The 18,772-nt window shown below is 37.7% G+C and overlaps 1 protein-coding gene across 15 annotated transcripts in view; it reads right to left on the minus strand.

Moving 5' to 3' along the window:
* SWT1 (SWT1 RNA endoribonuclease homolog) overlaps positions 1-18,772 on the minus strand; it is a 112,655-nt gene that overhangs the window by 30,176 nt on the left and 63,707 nt on the right. For 14 of the 15 annotated variants that reach the window (XM_044942723.2, XM_006060519.4, XM_044942722.2 and 11 more), the window contains one exon: positions 10,276-10,407. The exons of the other annotated variant lie outside the window; for it this stretch is intronic. In XM_044942723.2, the coding sequence (XP_044798658.2) occupies positions 10,276-10,407 (132 nt within the window). The remainder of the gene's footprint in view (positions 1-10,275; positions 10,408-18,772) is intronic. 15 annotated transcript variants of the gene reach the window in all.

Below are 18,772 nucleotides of genomic sequence, written 5' to 3' on the forward strand. Positions count from 1 at the left end.
GGAAACATGCTGACTTTATTTTTTTGGGCTCCAAAATCACTGCAGATGGTGACTGCAGCCATGAAATTAAAAGATGCTTACTCCTTGGAAGAAAAGCTATGACCAACCTAGATAGCACATTAAAAAGCAGAGATGTTATTTTGTCAACAAAGGTCCGTCTAGTCAAGGCTATGGTTTTTCCAGTGGTCATGTATGGATGTGAGAGTTGGACCATAAAGAGGGCTGAGCGCAGAAGAGTTGATGCTTTTGAACTGTGTGGTGCTGGAGAAGACTCTTGAGAGTCCCTTGGACTGCAAGGAGATCCAACCAGTCCATCCTAAGGGAAATTGTTAAAGCTGATGTTAAAGCTGAAACTCCATATTTTGGCCATCTGATGCGAAGAGCTGACTCGTTTGAAAAGACCCTGATGTTGGGAAAGACTGAAGGCAGGAGGAGAAGGGGACGACAGAGGATGAGATGGTTGGATGGCATCACTGACTCAATGGACATGAGTTCGGGTAAACTCTGGGAGTTGGTGATGGACAGGGAGGCCTGGCGTGCTGTGGTACATGGAGTCGAAAGAGTCAGACACGACTGAGCGAATGAACTGAACTGATATGTGGATACCACATATTTTGTCAGCTAATTTAATATAAATTTTACTATACATTTGATATGTTATGTTAAAGTTTATCAAACTATAATAGAGATACCACAAAAAGCTTTTACTCTTTTTATTCTATATAAGACATGTGTTCTTATATAGGAAGAGTGTGCTTATATTCCTTGAGTCTCAATCATTCCCATTAGATCTCATCTTTCCTTCTACTAAACCTAATTTAGACAGTTGATACAGAGAAATTAGAATTAAGCAATTAATGATAACACAGGATCTCAAAAAGCAATTTGGGCAAATTATTGGAGGTTTCGTCATCTGTTCTAGACATAATTACCATTTTTATCTCCTCAATATGTTTGTCCAGTCTTTCTCCTTCCTCCTGATTTTATTCTTTACCCATTTCTTAGCTTGTACTCTCTCTTCTGTATCTTTTTGGAAACTCTACATTATCTATTCATCTAATGTCATAATGTAGTACTATCAGAACCATGTAGGCCTAAAAGAAGTTGCCCTCCATCAGACAGACTATACTCACTCAGTTATTTGACAGTTCCCCCACATTTTTTGTTTTTTACTATCTACCATGCTCAGAGGTTAAAGCGCCTGCCTCTAATGCAGGAGACCTGGGTTTGATCCCTGGGTCAGGAAGATCCCCTGGAGAAGGAAATGGCAACCCACTCCAGTATTCTTGCCTGGAGAATCCCATGGACAGAGGAGCCTGGTGGGCTACAGTCCACGGGGTCGTAAAGAGTCGGACACGACTGAGCAACTTAACTTTAACTTTCACGTTCATGTGTGATACAGGTATAGATCTAGATATAGGAAAGTAAAACAAACAAACAAACAGTAAGTAAATTTCCTGCCCTAAAAGTGTCAAAATTAGGGAGCTGAATATGAAATAAACTATGAAAGTTAAGTGCAAAATGATGGCATGGAGGGTGAAGCCACTAAAGCCATTCATTTTAAAATAAAAGATGTATTATTTTCTCATATACTGACTGATACACTTGGTGATGGACAGGACATGGGGTACATGAAAAATCTGATAAAGAGGTGCATTGATATCTGGGGAGTTGTGGAAACTCTAATGGAGGAGGGGAGGTGAAGTCTAATTATCTAAAGCTAGGTAGCTCAGTGGTAAAGAATCAGTCTGCCAATGCAGAAGAAGCAGGAAATGTCGGATCGATCCCTGGGTTGGGAAGATCCCCTGGAGGAGGAAAGGCAACCCACTCCAGTATTCTTGCCTGGAAAACCCATAGACACAGGAGCCAGGCAGGCTACAGTCCATGGGGTTGCAGTCAGACACAACTGAGCACCTAAATGTGCCACACACACACACGGAAAGGCCAAGCCTCAAAAAAGTAGGTCAGACCTAAACATGGATAAACCTCTCCACTCTACATAAGGAAAATTTTTTTTATCAACAGCTGATCATCTTGCCAAAGGAACGCATTGGTTATAGCAAACACCCTCTTCCAGCAACACAAGAGATGACTCCACACATGGACATCACCAGATGCCCAATACTGAGATCAGATTGATTATATTCTTTGCAGCCAAATATGGAGAAGCTCTATACATTCAGCAAAAACAAGACCAGGAGCTGACTGTGGCTCAGATCATGAACTCCATATTGCCAAATTCAGACTTAAATTGAAGAAAGTAGGGAAAACCACTAGACCATTCAGGTATAACCTAAATCAAATCCCTTACAATTATACAGTGGAAGTGACAAATAGATTTAAGGGATTAGATCTGACCGACAGAGTGCCTGAAGAATGATGGACAGAGGTTTGTAACATTGTACAGGAGACAGGGATAAAGACCATCCCCAAGAAAAAGAGATGCAAAAAGGCAAAATGGCTGTCTGAGGAGGCCTTACAAATAGCTATGAAAAGAACAGAAGTGAATGCCAAAGGAGAAAAGGAAAGATATACCCATTTGAATGCAGAGTTCCAAAGAATAGCAAGGAGAGATAAGAAAGCCTTCCTCAGTGATCAATGCAAAGAAATAGAGGAAAACAATAAAATGAGCAAGACTAGAGATCTTTTCAAGAAAATGAGTGATACAAGGGAACATTTCATGCAAAGATGGGCACAATAAAGTACAGAAATGGTATGGACATATCAGAAGCAGAAGATATTAAGAAGAGGTGCCAAGAATACACAGAAGAACTATACAAAAAAGATCTTGATGACCCAGATAATCACAATGGTGTGATCACTCACCTAGAGCCAGATATCCTGGAATGTGAAGTCAAGTGGACCTTAGGAAGCATCAGGACGAACAAAGCTAGTGAAGGTGATGGAATCCTAGCTGAACTACTTCAAATGCTAAAAGTTGATGCTGTGAAAGTGCTGCACTCAATATGCCAGCAAATTTGGAAAACTCAGCAGTGGCCACAGAACTAGAAAAGGTCAGTTTTCATTCCAATGCCAAAGAACAGCAATGCCAAAGAATGTTCAAACTACTGCACAATTGCACTCATCTCACAAGCTAGCAAAGTAATGCTGAAAATACTCAAAGCTAGACTTCAACAGTATGTGAACTGTAAACTTCCAGATGTTCAGGCTGGATTTAGAAGAGGCAGAGGAACCAGAGATTAAATTGCCAACATCCGCTGGATCATAGAAAAAGCAAGAGGATTCCAGAAAAACATCTACTTCTGCTTCACTGACGACTCTAAAGCTTTTGACGATGTGGATCACAACAAACTGTTGAAAATTCTTCAAGAGATGGGAGTAACAGACCACCTTACCTGCCTCCTGAGAAGTCTGTATGCAGGTCAAGAAGTAACAGAACCAAACATGGAATAATGGACTGGTTCCAAATTGGGAAAGGAGTATGTCAAGACTGTATATTGTCACCTTGCTTATTTAACTTATATGCAGAGTACATTATGTGAAATGCCAGGCTGAATGAAGCACAAGCTGGAATTGAGATTGCCAGGAGAAATACCAATAACCTCAGATATGCAGATGACACCACCCTTATAGCAGAAATGAAAGACAAACTAAAGAGCCTCTTGATGAAAATGAAAGAGGAGAGTGAAAAAGCTGGCTTAAAACTCAACATTCAAAAAACGGAGATTATGGTATTCAGTCCCATCACTTCATGGCAAATAGATGGAGAAACGATGGAAACCATGACAGACATTATGTTTCTGGGCTCCAAAATCACTGCAGTTGGTGACTGCAGCCATGAAATTAAAAGATGCTTGCTCCTTGGAAGAAAAGTTATGACCAATCTAGACAGAATATTAAAAAGCAGAGACATTACTTTGCCAACAAAGGTCTGTTTAGTTAAAGCTATGATTTTTCCAGTAGTCATGTACGGATGTGAGAGTTGGACTATAAAGAGAGCTGAGTGCCAAAGAATTGATGCTTTTGAACTGTGGTGTTGGAGAAGACTCTTGAGAGTCCCTTGGACTGCAAGGAGATCCAACCAGTCAAACCTAAAGGAAATCAGTCCTGAATATTCATTGGAAGGACTGATGTTGAAGCTGAAACTCCAATATTTTGGCCACCTGATGTGAAGATCTGACTCATCTGAAAAGACCCTGATGCTGAGAAAGACTGTAGGTGGGAGGAGAAGAGGATGACAGAGAAAAAGGTGGTTGGATGGCATCACTGACTCAATAGACATGAGTTTGAGTAAACTCTGGAAGTTGGTGATGGACAGGGAGGCCTGACATGCTGCAGTCCATGGGATCACAAAGAGTCAGACACAACTGAGCAACTGAATTGGACTGAACTATAATCTATGGGGTCGCAAAGAGTTGGACACGACTGACCAACTGAATTGGACTGAACTGAACATCTTGCCCACAGCAATGAGTTGAGATGCTGAAAAGTCACTAATTTTTAGGTCTTTATTTTCCACATGTCTTTCAATAAACTTTTGTTTCAGCAATTAACTTAACCTATAAAACAGCCTAAAGAATGTTATCTTTGTATCAAATGAAGAATCTTTTCTAAATAACCTTTCTAAAATCTCAGGTCGGCTATCAAAACAGATAATATTAAGTTAATAAAATTTTCTCTCAAATACAACTCCATACTCTTTGAAGCTACTATCATTATCAATTAGTAGGATTGACAGATATAAAGTGTTACTCCCTCAGTCCTATTCGACTCTGCAACCCCATGAACTGTAGCCCACCAGGCTCCTCTGTCCATGGGATTCTCCAGGCAAGAATACTGGAGTGGGTTGCCATTTCCTCCTCTGATAGATATAAAAAACTGCTGTAATTGTAGGATTCTTTATCCCTGGAATTATGCATGGCTATATCAGTGTATGTTTTGTTCTTATGTTAAAATGGGGTAAGACAGTAATAGGAAAATTATTTCTTTTGAGACTTAATAAGAAAATATATATGTAAATAACACACACACAACCCCGAGCTCTGTGACTGGATTTTAATTGTTTTGGAAAACCAGCTCTATAAAGTATTTCAAACCAAAGCCACAGGAATGTAATGGATGTTACAAAGGTTTTGAAGATTATTAAGCATTTGAAGATGATAAAAATTAATCATCTTCCTTTCCTAAATTCAAGCAGAAGTCTCCTTTTCCAAAATCATATTCTGTGATCACAAATGAATGCCCATACAAGATAAGATTATGTCCAAGGCACCATTTGGTACTCAGTCTATATTTAAAAACCCCCAAACCAAATATGACAGCTAGAAAAAAAATCTAAGCTTAAGAGATAAAAATTAATTAAACTTTGGATACCCCGTCACAGAAAAAAATTCCCGCTGCAGAAAGTGCCAAGTTATTTATAACTCTCTCCCATAAGACTCCAAATATGAGACTGAGAAAACATTCATTATTTCAACTACTTCATCCATGGATACATGAGCTAGAAATCCAGAGTTCATGAAATTGACACAGAAATACAGAATTTTACATATTAAACCAACTGATAAAATGAATATTCACACTTGAGCATGATCTAGTTATAGTTTTGAATTCAAATGCTACAGTTGGGTTTTTTTTTTTTTTTAATAATTTCAACCTTATTTTATAAATAAGGTGGATTATATGATTAAAAATCCAGGCCGATTACAATTTCCTAGCCTCACTCTCCCCCTGTCCTCTCCTCAGTTTCTAAACTAAGCAGATCACCACCTACTTCACAAACACAAAAACACACATTCATTGTTGTTTTGAGTATTATCTTTCAGGTTGAAGCTGCACACATTTATAGTATGCCTCAGATTTGCATTACATGACTGGTTTAGTTAACTTTGTAGAGGTGTCGATTTAAGCACAGGACATGTCATGTTTTTTTATTAATGTATAAGTAGAAGTTTTCTTAGTTCTAGTATTTGCCATATGACTCTAATTAATTTTTCACTCCAAGTGAAGCTTTATAATTTTCATATCCTCAGCAAAAGGTTTTTGTTATCTTGAGAATGACTTGACCAATCTAGACATAAATTCACTAAAGTATAAAATGAGACTAGATAGTACTGACCTAAAAAATAAATCTTACAACACTTTTGTCTAAATGGAAAGAATATTGACTGGTTCACTAGTGTTTATATAAGAAAATATTAACAAAAGTGCTGAAATTAACCCTATAAACATATAAAAGGAAAGATAAGAAAGAAGCAATTTCTAAGCCAAATAAGTTAGCTAAGTTCACTCTCCTACCCAAGAAAAAAGTGTGCATAAAGTGCAGAAATCAGCAATATTCCCATTCCTTCAACTTTTACCAAATTAGGTATTCTGCACCCAACTATATAACTGTGTGGACAACTGCTAACACCAATATTTTCAATCTTAACTCACCATAATGATGCTTCGAATTCTATCAAAATTAAATTATACAGTTAAATATTTCAAATTAAACATCTCAGCTTTAAAGAAAAAATAAAAACTAACACTTATAAATATGTTACAGTTTAAAAAGATTTTCACATACATCATGTGAAGAAGGCATGAGTTACTCTAAGAAAAGAAATAGTAGCTTAGCTAGGGTAGATGACATTAGTGAAGGCAGCTACAAACTCAGTTCAACAAACACATTTTCATTCACTTCTTTAACTGAAGGACTTGATTAACAGGTTATTTATTACCAGTTCCTAAAATAACACCATAAATGATGTGCTTTAATAAGAGATGTGAGTTCAATTTCTGGGTCAAGAAGATCCCCTGGAGTAGGAAATGGCAACCCAGTCCACTATTCTTGCCTGGAGAATCCCATGGACAGAGAAGCCTGGCAGGCTATAGTCTATACAGGGTTGCAAAGAGTTGGACACAACTGAAGTGACTTAGCAGAGCACAATAAAAAGAAACAGAGCTGACATATATTCACTGAGCATATAGCTCAAAAAAAGAAACAATTTCACTTTAGCAAGCATCCAAAATGCTAATGAATTTGCAGTCATTACAAATTTGAGTGTATTTTTCAATGTTTACACTGAACTTACTTTAAAAGATTTTAAGACCACATAACACTTGACAAAACAATATAATTATTAACTTTTAATACACTTTGATTCAAATGTCCATTGTCTTACAGTTAAAAAAAACCTTGCAATTTCAGTAGTTTCTGTTGATTAATGAATAATTAAACTGGCAAACTTTTTATTCATAATGCCCTCTACTGGTAGCTCAAGAAGTTCTGATATACTTACTACAGGAGGCTGGATTAATTTTTTAAAATGTGTTCCTGTACCAATTGCATATAAATCTCTTGGAAAGTTTGTTAAAAATACAACTTTTCTTCTCTACAAAATATCTACAGATATTGAAGTGATTTCAGTAAGTCTGAGATAGGATCTAGAACTCTGCTTTAATAAGCAGAGAATCATTGGCTTCATTAGTTATACCAATACCCAATTTTTGAAGTGCAATAACTTAATGAAAAGCTCTAGGAAGGCATTGCTATGCTTCTTTTACAGACAGAGACTGAGGCTCAAGACAATTTACCCCAGGTCACATGCTGAAAACCAGCAGAGCAACCAATACTTCCTTATTCCTGGAGGTATGTACACTTAGAGGAAAGAGTAACAAAACTCAACCAGCTTTAAAATTCTAGCGTTTATTTCTTTAGATACGGTTTTTGAACGCAGTACACACTACATCTTCTCAAACATGACTGCACATAAGAATCACCAGAGGAGTGAACAAAAATGCTTACACACAGGTCCCACTCCTAGCGATTCAGATGGAATAGGTTTAGGGTTAGTGCCCGGCCTTTTTTTCCTTTTTTTAAGCTCCCAGGTGATTATAATTGGCCACTAAGGCTGAGCACCACTTAGGCCCATTGGTGCTCAACCTTTAGTGTGCACAGAATCAGGACACAGACCACTAGGCCCTACCCCCAGAGTTTTCAATTCAGTAGGCAGGGCAGGGTTTGAGAATCTGCATTTTTAACAAGTTCCAGGTGGCTATGATGAGGCTGGTTCTGTGTCCACACTCTGACAACAAGTGGTTAAGCACACTGGCTAGTGGTCCTCAACACCTGCCTACACATTAGAATCACTTGGAGAAATTTTTTAAATTGTGATAGCCAGGCACACCCTCAGAATCAGAATCTCTGGGGTGGGGTCCAGGGGACAGTATGTTTAAAGCTTCTAAAATTAAGAAGGGTTCTCTACAGCAAAGTCCATAAAACCTATCAAAGGATGTATAGTGGGTAATATTTCTCAGTGGGTAATACAGTACAGAATTTCTATAGCTTTTTGGACTAGAAACACGTCTCTCGTGGCACAGAACAGCTCTGGATGTGTGAAATACTAGCCAACAGGATAAAGTGGAAAATGCTTTATGAAGCTGAAAAGACATTTCCCTCCAACCCCCATCCAGTCTCATCTTTTGCCAAACCCTCCCTCCCTCCACTGCCTGTGTTCCTATTAAAATATTAGTAACTCTCTATTGTAACTATCTGTTTTAATGTGACTGTTAGCACTATTTCTGCAAGCTCATTGGAGTCAGAGATTGCCTCTCATTTATCTTTGATTCCCTAGAGCCTAACATAATGCCAAGCACAGGTGGTGCTCAACAAACATTTGTTGAGTAATTGAAGTCAGATTAATATCTCTACTTTCTATAGAAAAGGTAATACGTCAAGCATGGCTTTTATGCAGTGTAGCATGTGAAACATCTTTTACACAGCTAAAATCAGAACTGAGTATTTCTTCTTCATAGAGCTACTTTTATGTAATATTGCCGTAAATTAAAAAAAAAAAAACCTATGTGCACTTAGAGATGATATTTAACTTGGGATCTGTCCCTTCAGTCATTAGTAACTTAAGAGTAGCAAAAAGCTTTGGTAACCTTTCATTCTAAGAATTATATTAGCCAAGTGATCCAAAAAGAGGTACAAATGCTTTGCACACTAATGAGATAATGTTTCCAAAAACTCTTAAAAAGAAATAAGCAAAATCAAAAATTGCTATTGTTTTAAAAATCCAAGTTTTTAAAACTTTGACTTGTTAAAATCACATCAGCTTTTGGTTTTGTTTTTTAATTGGTAAAGAACAGCATTCTTCTCAGAGCAAGCTGTATGTCTAATTCAGATCAAGCAATTTTGGCATATAAAAAAAATAACTGCAAGTATTCTCCTTTAATGCCACAAAAGAAAACAACTGACTTCACACTACAAAGATGGCATGGTCAATTCTATACCTTTCTAGAACTATGTTTTCTATATACTTCATAAATATTTAATAATCACATACAAATCAAGTCTCAAAACACCGAAAGACTAAGTTGCTCCTCAAACTTTCTCAGTTTGCGGTACTGTGAGACTGTACTGGATGAAATCAACCATATTAACAAATATTAGCATGTTTTTCCTTTTAAAGGGCAGTGATAATTACCTTAACATATACTACTTTTTATTCTGGAGGAGGAAATGGCAAACCATGCCAGTATTCTTTGCCTGGAAAATTCCATGGACAAAGGAGCCTGGTGTACAGTACAAGGGGTTGAAAAGAGTCAACACAACTGAGCAACTGAGCACTCACACACATTCAACACGTAATTACTGAGTGCCCATTATGTACTGGTGAAGACTCTTAAGAGTCCCTTGAATTGCAAGGAGATCCAACCAGTTCATCCTAAAGGAAATCAGTCCTAAATATTCATTGGAAGGACTGATGCTGAAGCTGAAACTTCAATACTTTGGCCATCTGATGTGAAGAACTGACTCATTAGAAAAGACCCTGATCCTGGGGAAGATTGAAAGCAGGAGGAGAAGGGGATGACAGAGGATGAGGTGGTTGGATAGTATCACCGACTTGATGGACATGAGTTTGAGCAAGCTCCGGATGTTGGTGATGGACAGGAAAGCCTGGTGAGCAGAAGTCCATGGGGTTGCAAAGAGTCAGACATGACTGAGAAACTGAACTGAACTGAACTGAACATTATGCGTCAGGCATTATTCTTGGAGCTACAGTTATGCAGTAAAGAAAAGTTCCTTATGAAGCCTACAATCTAGCCAATTTTTTTCTAGAAAGGAAAAAAGTAGATACATTTTTGTGGTCCAGATGATCAACTGAAGTAGGCATTCTCTGCAACAGAGGGAGACGAGTTCAATCTAAGAGCTACTAGTTTATGAAACTTGCTGGAAGACTCCCAGCAACTCTGATAAAGCCGATAAGCCTAAAAGAAAGAGTAAAGTAAGAAATAAATGAAATCTTGAAATTAAGTCGTATTTACCTCTGAATTCCTTCCAGAATATCTTTAACAGCTGCCATTAACTTTTGAAGATATACAAATGCTTCTTCAAATGCTGCTATCTTTGAAGACGTCAGAGTTGAATTTGAATCCAACCTTTGAAACACATCCATGCTAAAATAGAAAGAAAAGAAATGCTCATAGGTACACAAGCAAATTTACTGTAATTCAAGTATTCTGACTTCTAATGTATAAAATAATGTTTATAACTTATAGCTGATAATGTTGATCAGTTTAAATGAGAAATAAATGTCCAGACATCCATTCATGCAAAGAATAGGGGTCAACAACTATATAGGTCTAATAGAAAGTAATACTGTAAAAACTGTGAATAATGTTTCACTCTAAGAGACCATAAGAGATAGAAGGGAAGTAATGCTATCAATCTATATTCAAGTCAGTATGTAAGTAATGACCGTACTCCCATATACAAGGATGAAGAAAAAAAAATCACACATCAGATTTAGACTTTGCTGAAACTGGATGTTATAAATGTTCATACACTTTGTTCTGATAATTTCAATTTTAGAAACAGGCACAATTAATAACCACCTCAATGTCCAACAATATTTTTAAAAAAGTATTAAGTAGTAAATTAGCAACCTGATGAAATACCAAATTACTGTTACGATGATGCTTATGCCATCTATGAAACAGAAAAATTAAGGTAAACAAAATGTACTCATATAACATAAAAACAACCATATAAAAACTCAAAACATATGCTGTATGGGTTGAACACTCCCCCCCCCCCAATTCATGTTCACCCACAACCTTATTTAAAATAGGATTTTTGCATATGTAAGTTAAAATGAGGTCATGCTGGGTTAGGATAGACACTACCCTATGTGAAGACAAAGGTAGAGACTGGACTGGAGTGATATATCTACAAATACTGCTGGCAGCTACTAGAAGCTGGAATAGATTCTCCCTCAGAACCTCCTAAAAGAACCAACTCTGCAGACACCGGGATTTCAGACTTTCTAGTCTTCAGACTGTGACTGAATACATTTCCGTCATTTTATTTTTCAATATTTTTATTAAGTATAGTTAATTTAGAATGTTGTGTGCATTTCTGCTGTACAGCAAAGTGATCCAGTTATACATATATATGTACATTCTTTTTTAATATTCTTTTCCATTATGATTTATCATAAGATACTAAACAATAGTTCACTGTGCAATATAGTAGGACCATGTTGTTTATCCTTTACTTATATAAAAGCTTGCAGCTGCTAATCCCAGCCTCTTAAGGTTGTGCATAAGTGCTCTAGGACTTCCCAGGTGACTCAGTGGTAAAGAATCTGCCTGCTAAGCAGGAGACAAGGGTTTGATCCCTGAGTCAGGAAGATCCTCTGGAGGAGGAAATGGCAACCCACTCCAATATTCTTGTCTGGGAAATCCCATGGACTGAAGAGCCTAGCAGGCTACAGTCCAAAGGGCTGCAAAGAGTCAGACACGACTTAGTGACTAGTACTCAGAGTAGTTTTATATGAAAAATAGTGCATGGTCCACCAGATTTTCAAATAAACATCTCTATGTGAAAGGCTCAAACATGAATATGTTGAGAACTGGTTCTACAGTGACTCTGGTATACAATCAGATACAGCAAACAATGAAGTAGTTTAAAAACTATACAATGATAAAGTAATTATAAGTATTTTTCACTTACTGAAGGGCTATAATATAAAGCGTATTATCCAGAAATTAACAAGAGCTCTGTAATATCCAACACAAACGTATGTATATTACAGGTCACTTCTAAACCACATAAAGTATTCAAATATTTTCTAAATAAAAGAAAGATTAAAATATCTTAAATATTGTGTTTTTTTCTTTTTATTTTTTTACTTTACAATATTGTATTGGTTTTGCCATACACTGACATGAATCCGCCATGGGTGTACATGTGTTCCCCACCCTGAACACCCCTCCTACCTCCCTCCCCATCCCATCCCTCTGGGTCATCCCAGCGCACCAGCCTGAGCAACCTGTATCATGCATCAAACCTGGACTGGTGATGTTTCATATATGATAATATACATGTTTCAATGCCATTCTCCCAAATCATCCCACCCTCACCCTCTCCCACAGAGTCCAGAAGACTGTTCTATACATCTGTCTCTCTTTTGCTGTCTCGCATACAGGGTTATCGTTCAGTTCAGTCGCTCAGTCATGTCCGACTCTTTGCGACCCCATGAATCACGGCATGCCAGGCCTCCCTGTCCATCACCAACTCCTGGAGTTCACTTAAACTCACATCTATCGAGTCAGTGATATCATCCAGCCATCTCATCCTCTGTCGTCCCCCTTTCCTCCTGCCCCCAATCCCTTCCAGCATCAGAGTCTTTTCCAATGAGTCAACTCTTTGCATAAGGTGGCCAAAGGACTGGAGTTTCAGCTTTGGCATCATTCCTTCCAAAGAACACCCAGGGCTCATCTCCTTCAGAATGGACTGGTTGGACCTCCTTGCAGTCCAAGGGACTCTCAAGAGTCTTCTCCAACACCACAGTTCAAAAGCATCACTTCTTCGGTGCTCAGCTTTCTTCACAGTCCAACTCTCACATCCATACATGACCACTGGAAAAACCATAGCCTTGACTAGATGAAACTTTGTTGGCAAAGTAATGTCTCTGCTTTTGAATATGCTATCTAGGTAGGTCATAACTTTCCTTCCAAGGAGTAAGCGTCTTTTAATTTCATGGCTTCAGTCACCATCTGCAGTGATTTGGGAGCCCCCCCCCCCCCCCAAAAAAAGTCTTGACACTGTTTCCACTGTTTCCCCATCTATTTACCATGAAGTGATGGGACCAGATGCCATGATCTTCATTTTCTGAATGTTGAGCTTTAGGCCAACTTTTTCACTCTCCTCTTTCACTTTCATCAACAGGCTTTTTAGTTCCTCTTCACTTTCTGCCATAAGGGTGGTGTCATCTGCATATCTGAGGTTATCGATATTTCTCCTGGTAATCTTGATTCCAGCTTGTGCTTCCTCCAACCCAGTGTTTCTCATGATGTACTCCGCATATAAGTTAAATAAGCAGGGTGACAATATACAGCCTTGAGGTACTCCTTTTCCTATTTGGAACCAGCCTGTTGTTCCATGTCCAGTTCTAACTGTTGCTTCCTGACCTGCATACAGGTTTCTCAAGAGGCAGGTCAGGTGGTCTGGTATTCCCATGTCTTTCAGTATTTCCCAGAGTTTATTTTGATCCACACAGTCAAAGCCTTTGGTATAGTCAATAAAGCAGAAATAGATGTTTTTCTGGAACTCTCTTGTTTTTTCGATGATCCAGCGGATGTTGGCAATTTGATCTCTGGTTCCTCTGCCTTTTCTAAAACCGGCTTGAACATCCGGAAGTTCACGGTTCACATACTGCTGAAGCCTGGCTTGGAGAATTATTGTTATTATCGTTCTAAATTCCATATATATGCGCTATTATACTATATTGGGGTTTTTCTTCCTGGCTTACTTCACTCTGTATAATAGGCTCCAGTTTCATTCACCTCATTAGAACTGATTCAAATGTATTTTTTTTAACGGTTAAGTAATACTCCATTGTGTATATGTACCACTGCTTTCTTATCCATTCATCTGCTGATGGACATCTAGGTGTCTTCCATGTCCTGGCTATTATAAACAGTGCTGCGATGAACATTGGGGTATACGTGTCTCTTCAATTCTGGTTTCCTCAGTGTGTATGCCCAGCAGTGGGATTGCTGGGTCATATGGCAGTTCTACTTCCAGTTTTTTAAGGAATCTCCACACTGTTCTCCAAAGTGGCTGTACTAGTTTACATTCCCACCAACAGTGTATGAAGGTTCCCTTTCTCCACACCCTCTCCAGCATTTATTGCTTGTAGACTTTTGGATAGCAGCCATTCTGACGGGCGTGAAATGGTACCTCATAGTGGTTTTGATTTGCATTTCTCTGATAATGAGTGATGTTGAGCATCTTTTCATGTGTTTGTTAGCCATTTGTATGTCTTCTTTGGAGAAATGTCTGTTCAGTTCTTTGGCCCATTTTTTGATTGGGTCATTTATTTTTCTGGAATTGAGCTGCAGGAGTTGCTTGTATATTTTTGAGATTAGTTGTTTGTCAGTTGCTTCATTTGCTATTATTCTCTCCCATTCTGAAGGCTGTCTTTTCACCTTGCTTATAGTTTCCTTTATTGTGCAGAAGCCTTTAATTTTAATTAGATCCCATTTGTTTATTTTTGCTTTTATTTCCAATATTCTGGGAGGTGGGTCATAGAGAATCCTGCTGTGATTTATGTCAGGGAGTGTTTTGCCTATGTTCTCCTCTAGGAGTTTTATAGTTTCTGGTCTTATGTTGAGATCTTTAATCCATTTTGAGTTTATTTTTGTGTATGGTGTTAGAAAGTGTTCTAGTTTCATTCTTTTACAAGTGGTTGACCAGTTTTCCCAGCACCACTTGTTGAAGAGATTGTTTTTTCTCCATTGTATATTCTTGCCTCCTTTGTCAAAGATAAGGTGTCCATAGGTGCGTGGATTTATCTCTGGGCTGTCTATTTTGTTCCATTGATCTATATTTCTGTCTTTGTGCCAGTATCATACTGTCTTGATGACTGTGGCTTTGTAGTAGAGCCTGAAGTCAGGCAGGTTGATTCCTCCAGTTCCACTCTTCTTTATCAAGATTGCTTTGGCTATTCGAGGTTTTCCGTATTTCCATACAAATTGTGAAATTATTTGTTCTAGCTCTGTGAAAAATACCATTGGTAGCTTGATAGGGATTGCACTGAATCTATAGATTGCTTTGGGTAGTATACTCATTTTCACTATATTGATTCTTCCAATCCATGAACATGGTATATTTCTCCATCTATTAGTGTCCTCTTTGATTTCTTTCACCAGTGTTTTATAGTTTTCTACATATAGGTCTTTAGTTTCTTTAGGTAGATATACTCCTAAGTATTTTATTCTTTTTGTTGCAATGGTGAATGGAATTGTTTCCTTAATTTCTCTTCTATTTTCTCATTATTAGTGTATAGGAATGCAAGGGATTTCTGGGTGTTGATTTTATATCCTGCAACTTTACTATATTCATTGATTAGCTCTAGTAATTTTCTGGTAGAGTCTTTAGGGTTTTCTATGTAGAGGATCATGTCATCTGCAAACAGTGAGAGTTTTACTTCTTCTTTTCCAACTTGGATTCCTTTTATTTCTTTTTCTGCTCTGATTGCTGTGGCCAAAACTTCCAAAACTATGTTGAATAGTAGTGGTGACAGTGGGCACCCTTGTCTTGTTCCTGACTTTAGGGGAAATGCTTTCAATTTTTCACCATTGAGGATAGTGTTTGCTGTGGGTTTGTCATATATAGCTTTTATTATGTTGAGGTATGTTCCTTCTATTCTTGCTTTCTTGAGGGTTTTTATCATAAATGGATGTTGAATTTTGTCAAAGGTTTTCTCTGCATCTGTTGAGATAATCATAAGGTTTTTATTTTTCAATTTGTTAATGTGGTATATTACATTGATTGATTTGCCAATATTGAAGAATTCTTGCATCCCTGGGATAAAGCCCACTTGGTCATGGTGTATGATCTTTTTAATGTGTTGTTGGATTCTGTTTGCTAGAATTTTGTTAAGAATTTTTGCATCTATGTTCATCAATGATATTGGCCTGTAATTTTCTTTTTTTGTGGTATCTTTGTCAGGTTTTGGTATTAGGGTGATGGTGGCCTCATAGAATGAGCCTGGAAGTTTACTTTCCTCTGCAATTTTCTGGAAGAGTTTGAGTAGGATAGGTGTTAGCTCTTCTCTAAATTTTTGGTAGAATTCAGCTGTGAAGCCGTCTGGACCTGGGCTTTTGTTTGCTGGAAGATTTCTGATTACAGTTTCAATTTCCGTGCTTGTGATGGGTCTGTTAAGATTCTCTATTTCTTCCTGGTTCAGTTTTGGAAAGTTGTGCTTTTCTTTTCTTTTTTTTTTTTTTTAAGTTGTGCTTTTCTAAGAGTTTGTCCATTTCTTCCAAGTTGTCCATTTTATTGGCATATAGTTGCTGATAATAATCTCTTATGATCCTTTGTATTTCTGTGTTGTCTGTTGTGATCTCTCCATTTTCATTTCTAATTTTACTGATTTGATTTTTCTTTGTTTCTTGATGAGTCTGGCTAATGGTTTGACAATTTTATTTATCTTCTCAAAGAACCAGCTTTTGGCTTTGTTGATTTTTGCTATGGTCTCTTTTGTTTCTTTTGCATTTATTTCTGCCCTAATTTTTAAGATTTCTTTCCTTCTACTAACCATGGGGTTCTTCATTTCTTCCTTTTCTAGTTGCTTTAGGTGTAGAGTTAGGTTATTTATTTGACTTTTTTCTTGTTTCTTGAGGTATGCCTGTATCGCTATGAACCTTCCCCTTAGCAGTACTTTTACAGTGTCCCCCAGGTTTTGGGTTGTTTTCATTTTCATTCGTTTCTATGCATATTTTGATTTCTTTTTTTATTTCTTCTGTGATTTGTTGGTTCTTCAGCAGCGTGTTGTTCAGCCTCCATATGTTGGAATTTTTAATAGTTTTTCTCCTGTAATTGAGATCTGATCTTACTGTATTGGGGTCAGAAAAGATGCTTGGAATGATTTCAGTTTTTTTGAATTTACCAAGGCTAGATTTATGGCCCAGGATGTGATCTATTCTAGAGAAGGTTTCATGTGCGCTTGAGAAAAAAGTGAAATTCATCGTTTTGGGGTGAAATGTCCTATAGATATCAATTAGGTCTAACTGGTCTACTGTATCATTTAAGGTTTGTGTTTCCTTGTTAATTTTCTGTTTAGTTGATCTATCCATAGGTGTGAGTGGGGTATTAAAGTCTCCCACTATTACTGTGTAATTGTTAATTTCCCCTCTCATACTTGTTAGCATTTGTCTTACATATTGTGGTGCTCCTTGTTGGGTGCATATATATTTATGATTGTTATATCTTCTTGGATTGATCCTTTCGTAGTGTCCATCTTTGTCTCTTTTCACAGCCTTTGTTTTAAAGTCTATTTTATCTGATATGAGTATTGCTACTCCTGCTTTCTTTTGGTCCCTATTTGCATGGGATATTTTTTTCCGGCCCTTCACTTTCAGTCTGTATGTGTCCCTTGTTTCAAGGTGAGTCTCTTGTAGACAACATATATAGGGGTCTTGTTTTTGTATCCATTCAGCCAGTCTTTGTCTTTTGGTTGGGGCATTCAACCCATTTACATTTAAGGTAATTATTGATAAGTATGATCCCGTTGCCATTTACTTTATTGTTTTGGGTTCGAGTTTATACACCCTTTCTGTGCTTCCTGTCTAGAGAAGATCCTTTAGCATTTGTTGGAGAGCTGGTTTGGTGGTGCTGAATTCTCTCAGCTTTTGCTTATCTGTAACGCTTTTGATTTCTCTTTCATATTTGAATGAGATCCTTGCTGGGTACAGTAATCTGGGCTGTAGGTTATTTTCTCTCATCACTTTAAGTACGTCCTGCCATTCCCTCCTGGCCTGAACAGTTTCTATTAAAACATCAGCTGTTATACTTATGGGAATCCCCTTGTGTGTTATTTGTTGTTTTTCCCTTGCTGCTATTAATATTTGTTCTCTGTGTTTGATCTTTGTTAATTTGATTAATATGCGTCTTGGGGTGTTTCGCCTTGGGTTTATCCTGTTTGGGACTCTCTGGGTTTCTTGGACTTCGGTGATTATTTCCTTCCCCATTTTAGGGAAGTTTTCAACTATTATCTCCTTAAGTATTTTCTCATGGTCTTTCTTTTTGTCTTCTTCTTCTGGGACTCCTATGATTCGAATGTTGGAGCATTTAACATCGTCCCAGAGGTCTCTAAGATTGTCATTTCTTTTAATTCATTTTTTTCCTGTTTCATTTATTTCTACCACTCTATCTTCTACCTCACTTATCCTATCTTCTGCCTCTTATTCTACTGTTGGTTCCCTTCAGAGTGTTTTTGATCTCATTTATTGCATTATTCCTTATATATTGACTCTTTTTTATTTCTTCTAGGCCCTTGTTAAACCTTTCTTGCATCTTCTCAATCCTTGTCTCAGGCTATTTATCTGTAACTCCATTTTGTTTCCAAGATTTTGGATCATTTTCACTATAATTATTCGGAATTCTTTATCAGGTAGATTCCCTATCTCTTCCTCTTTTGTTTGGTTTGGTGGGCATTTATCCTGTTCCTTTACCTGCTGGGTATTTCTCTGCCTTTTCATCTTGTTTATATTGCTGTGTTTGGGGTGGCCTTTCCGTATTCTGGCAGTTTGTGGAATTCTCTTTATTGTGGAGTTTCCTCGCTGTGGGTGGGGTTGGATGGGTAGCTTGTCAAGGTTTCCTGGTTAGGGAAGTTTGTGTCAGTGTTCTGGTGGGTGGAGCTGGATTTCTTCTCTCTGGAGTGCAATGAAGTGTCCAGTAATGCGTTATGAGATGTCAGTGGGTTTGGTGTGACTTTGGGAAGCTTGAATATTGAAGCTCAGGGCTATGTTC

The sequence above is a fragment of the Bubalus bubalis genome, chromosome 5 (genome assembly GCF_019923935.1).
Source record: "Bubalus bubalis isolate 160015118507 breed Murrah chromosome 5, NDDB_SH_1, whole genome shotgun sequence".
NCBI classification, from domain to species: domain Eukaryota; kingdom Metazoa; phylum Chordata; class Mammalia; order Artiodactyla; family Bovidae; genus Bubalus; species Bubalus bubalis.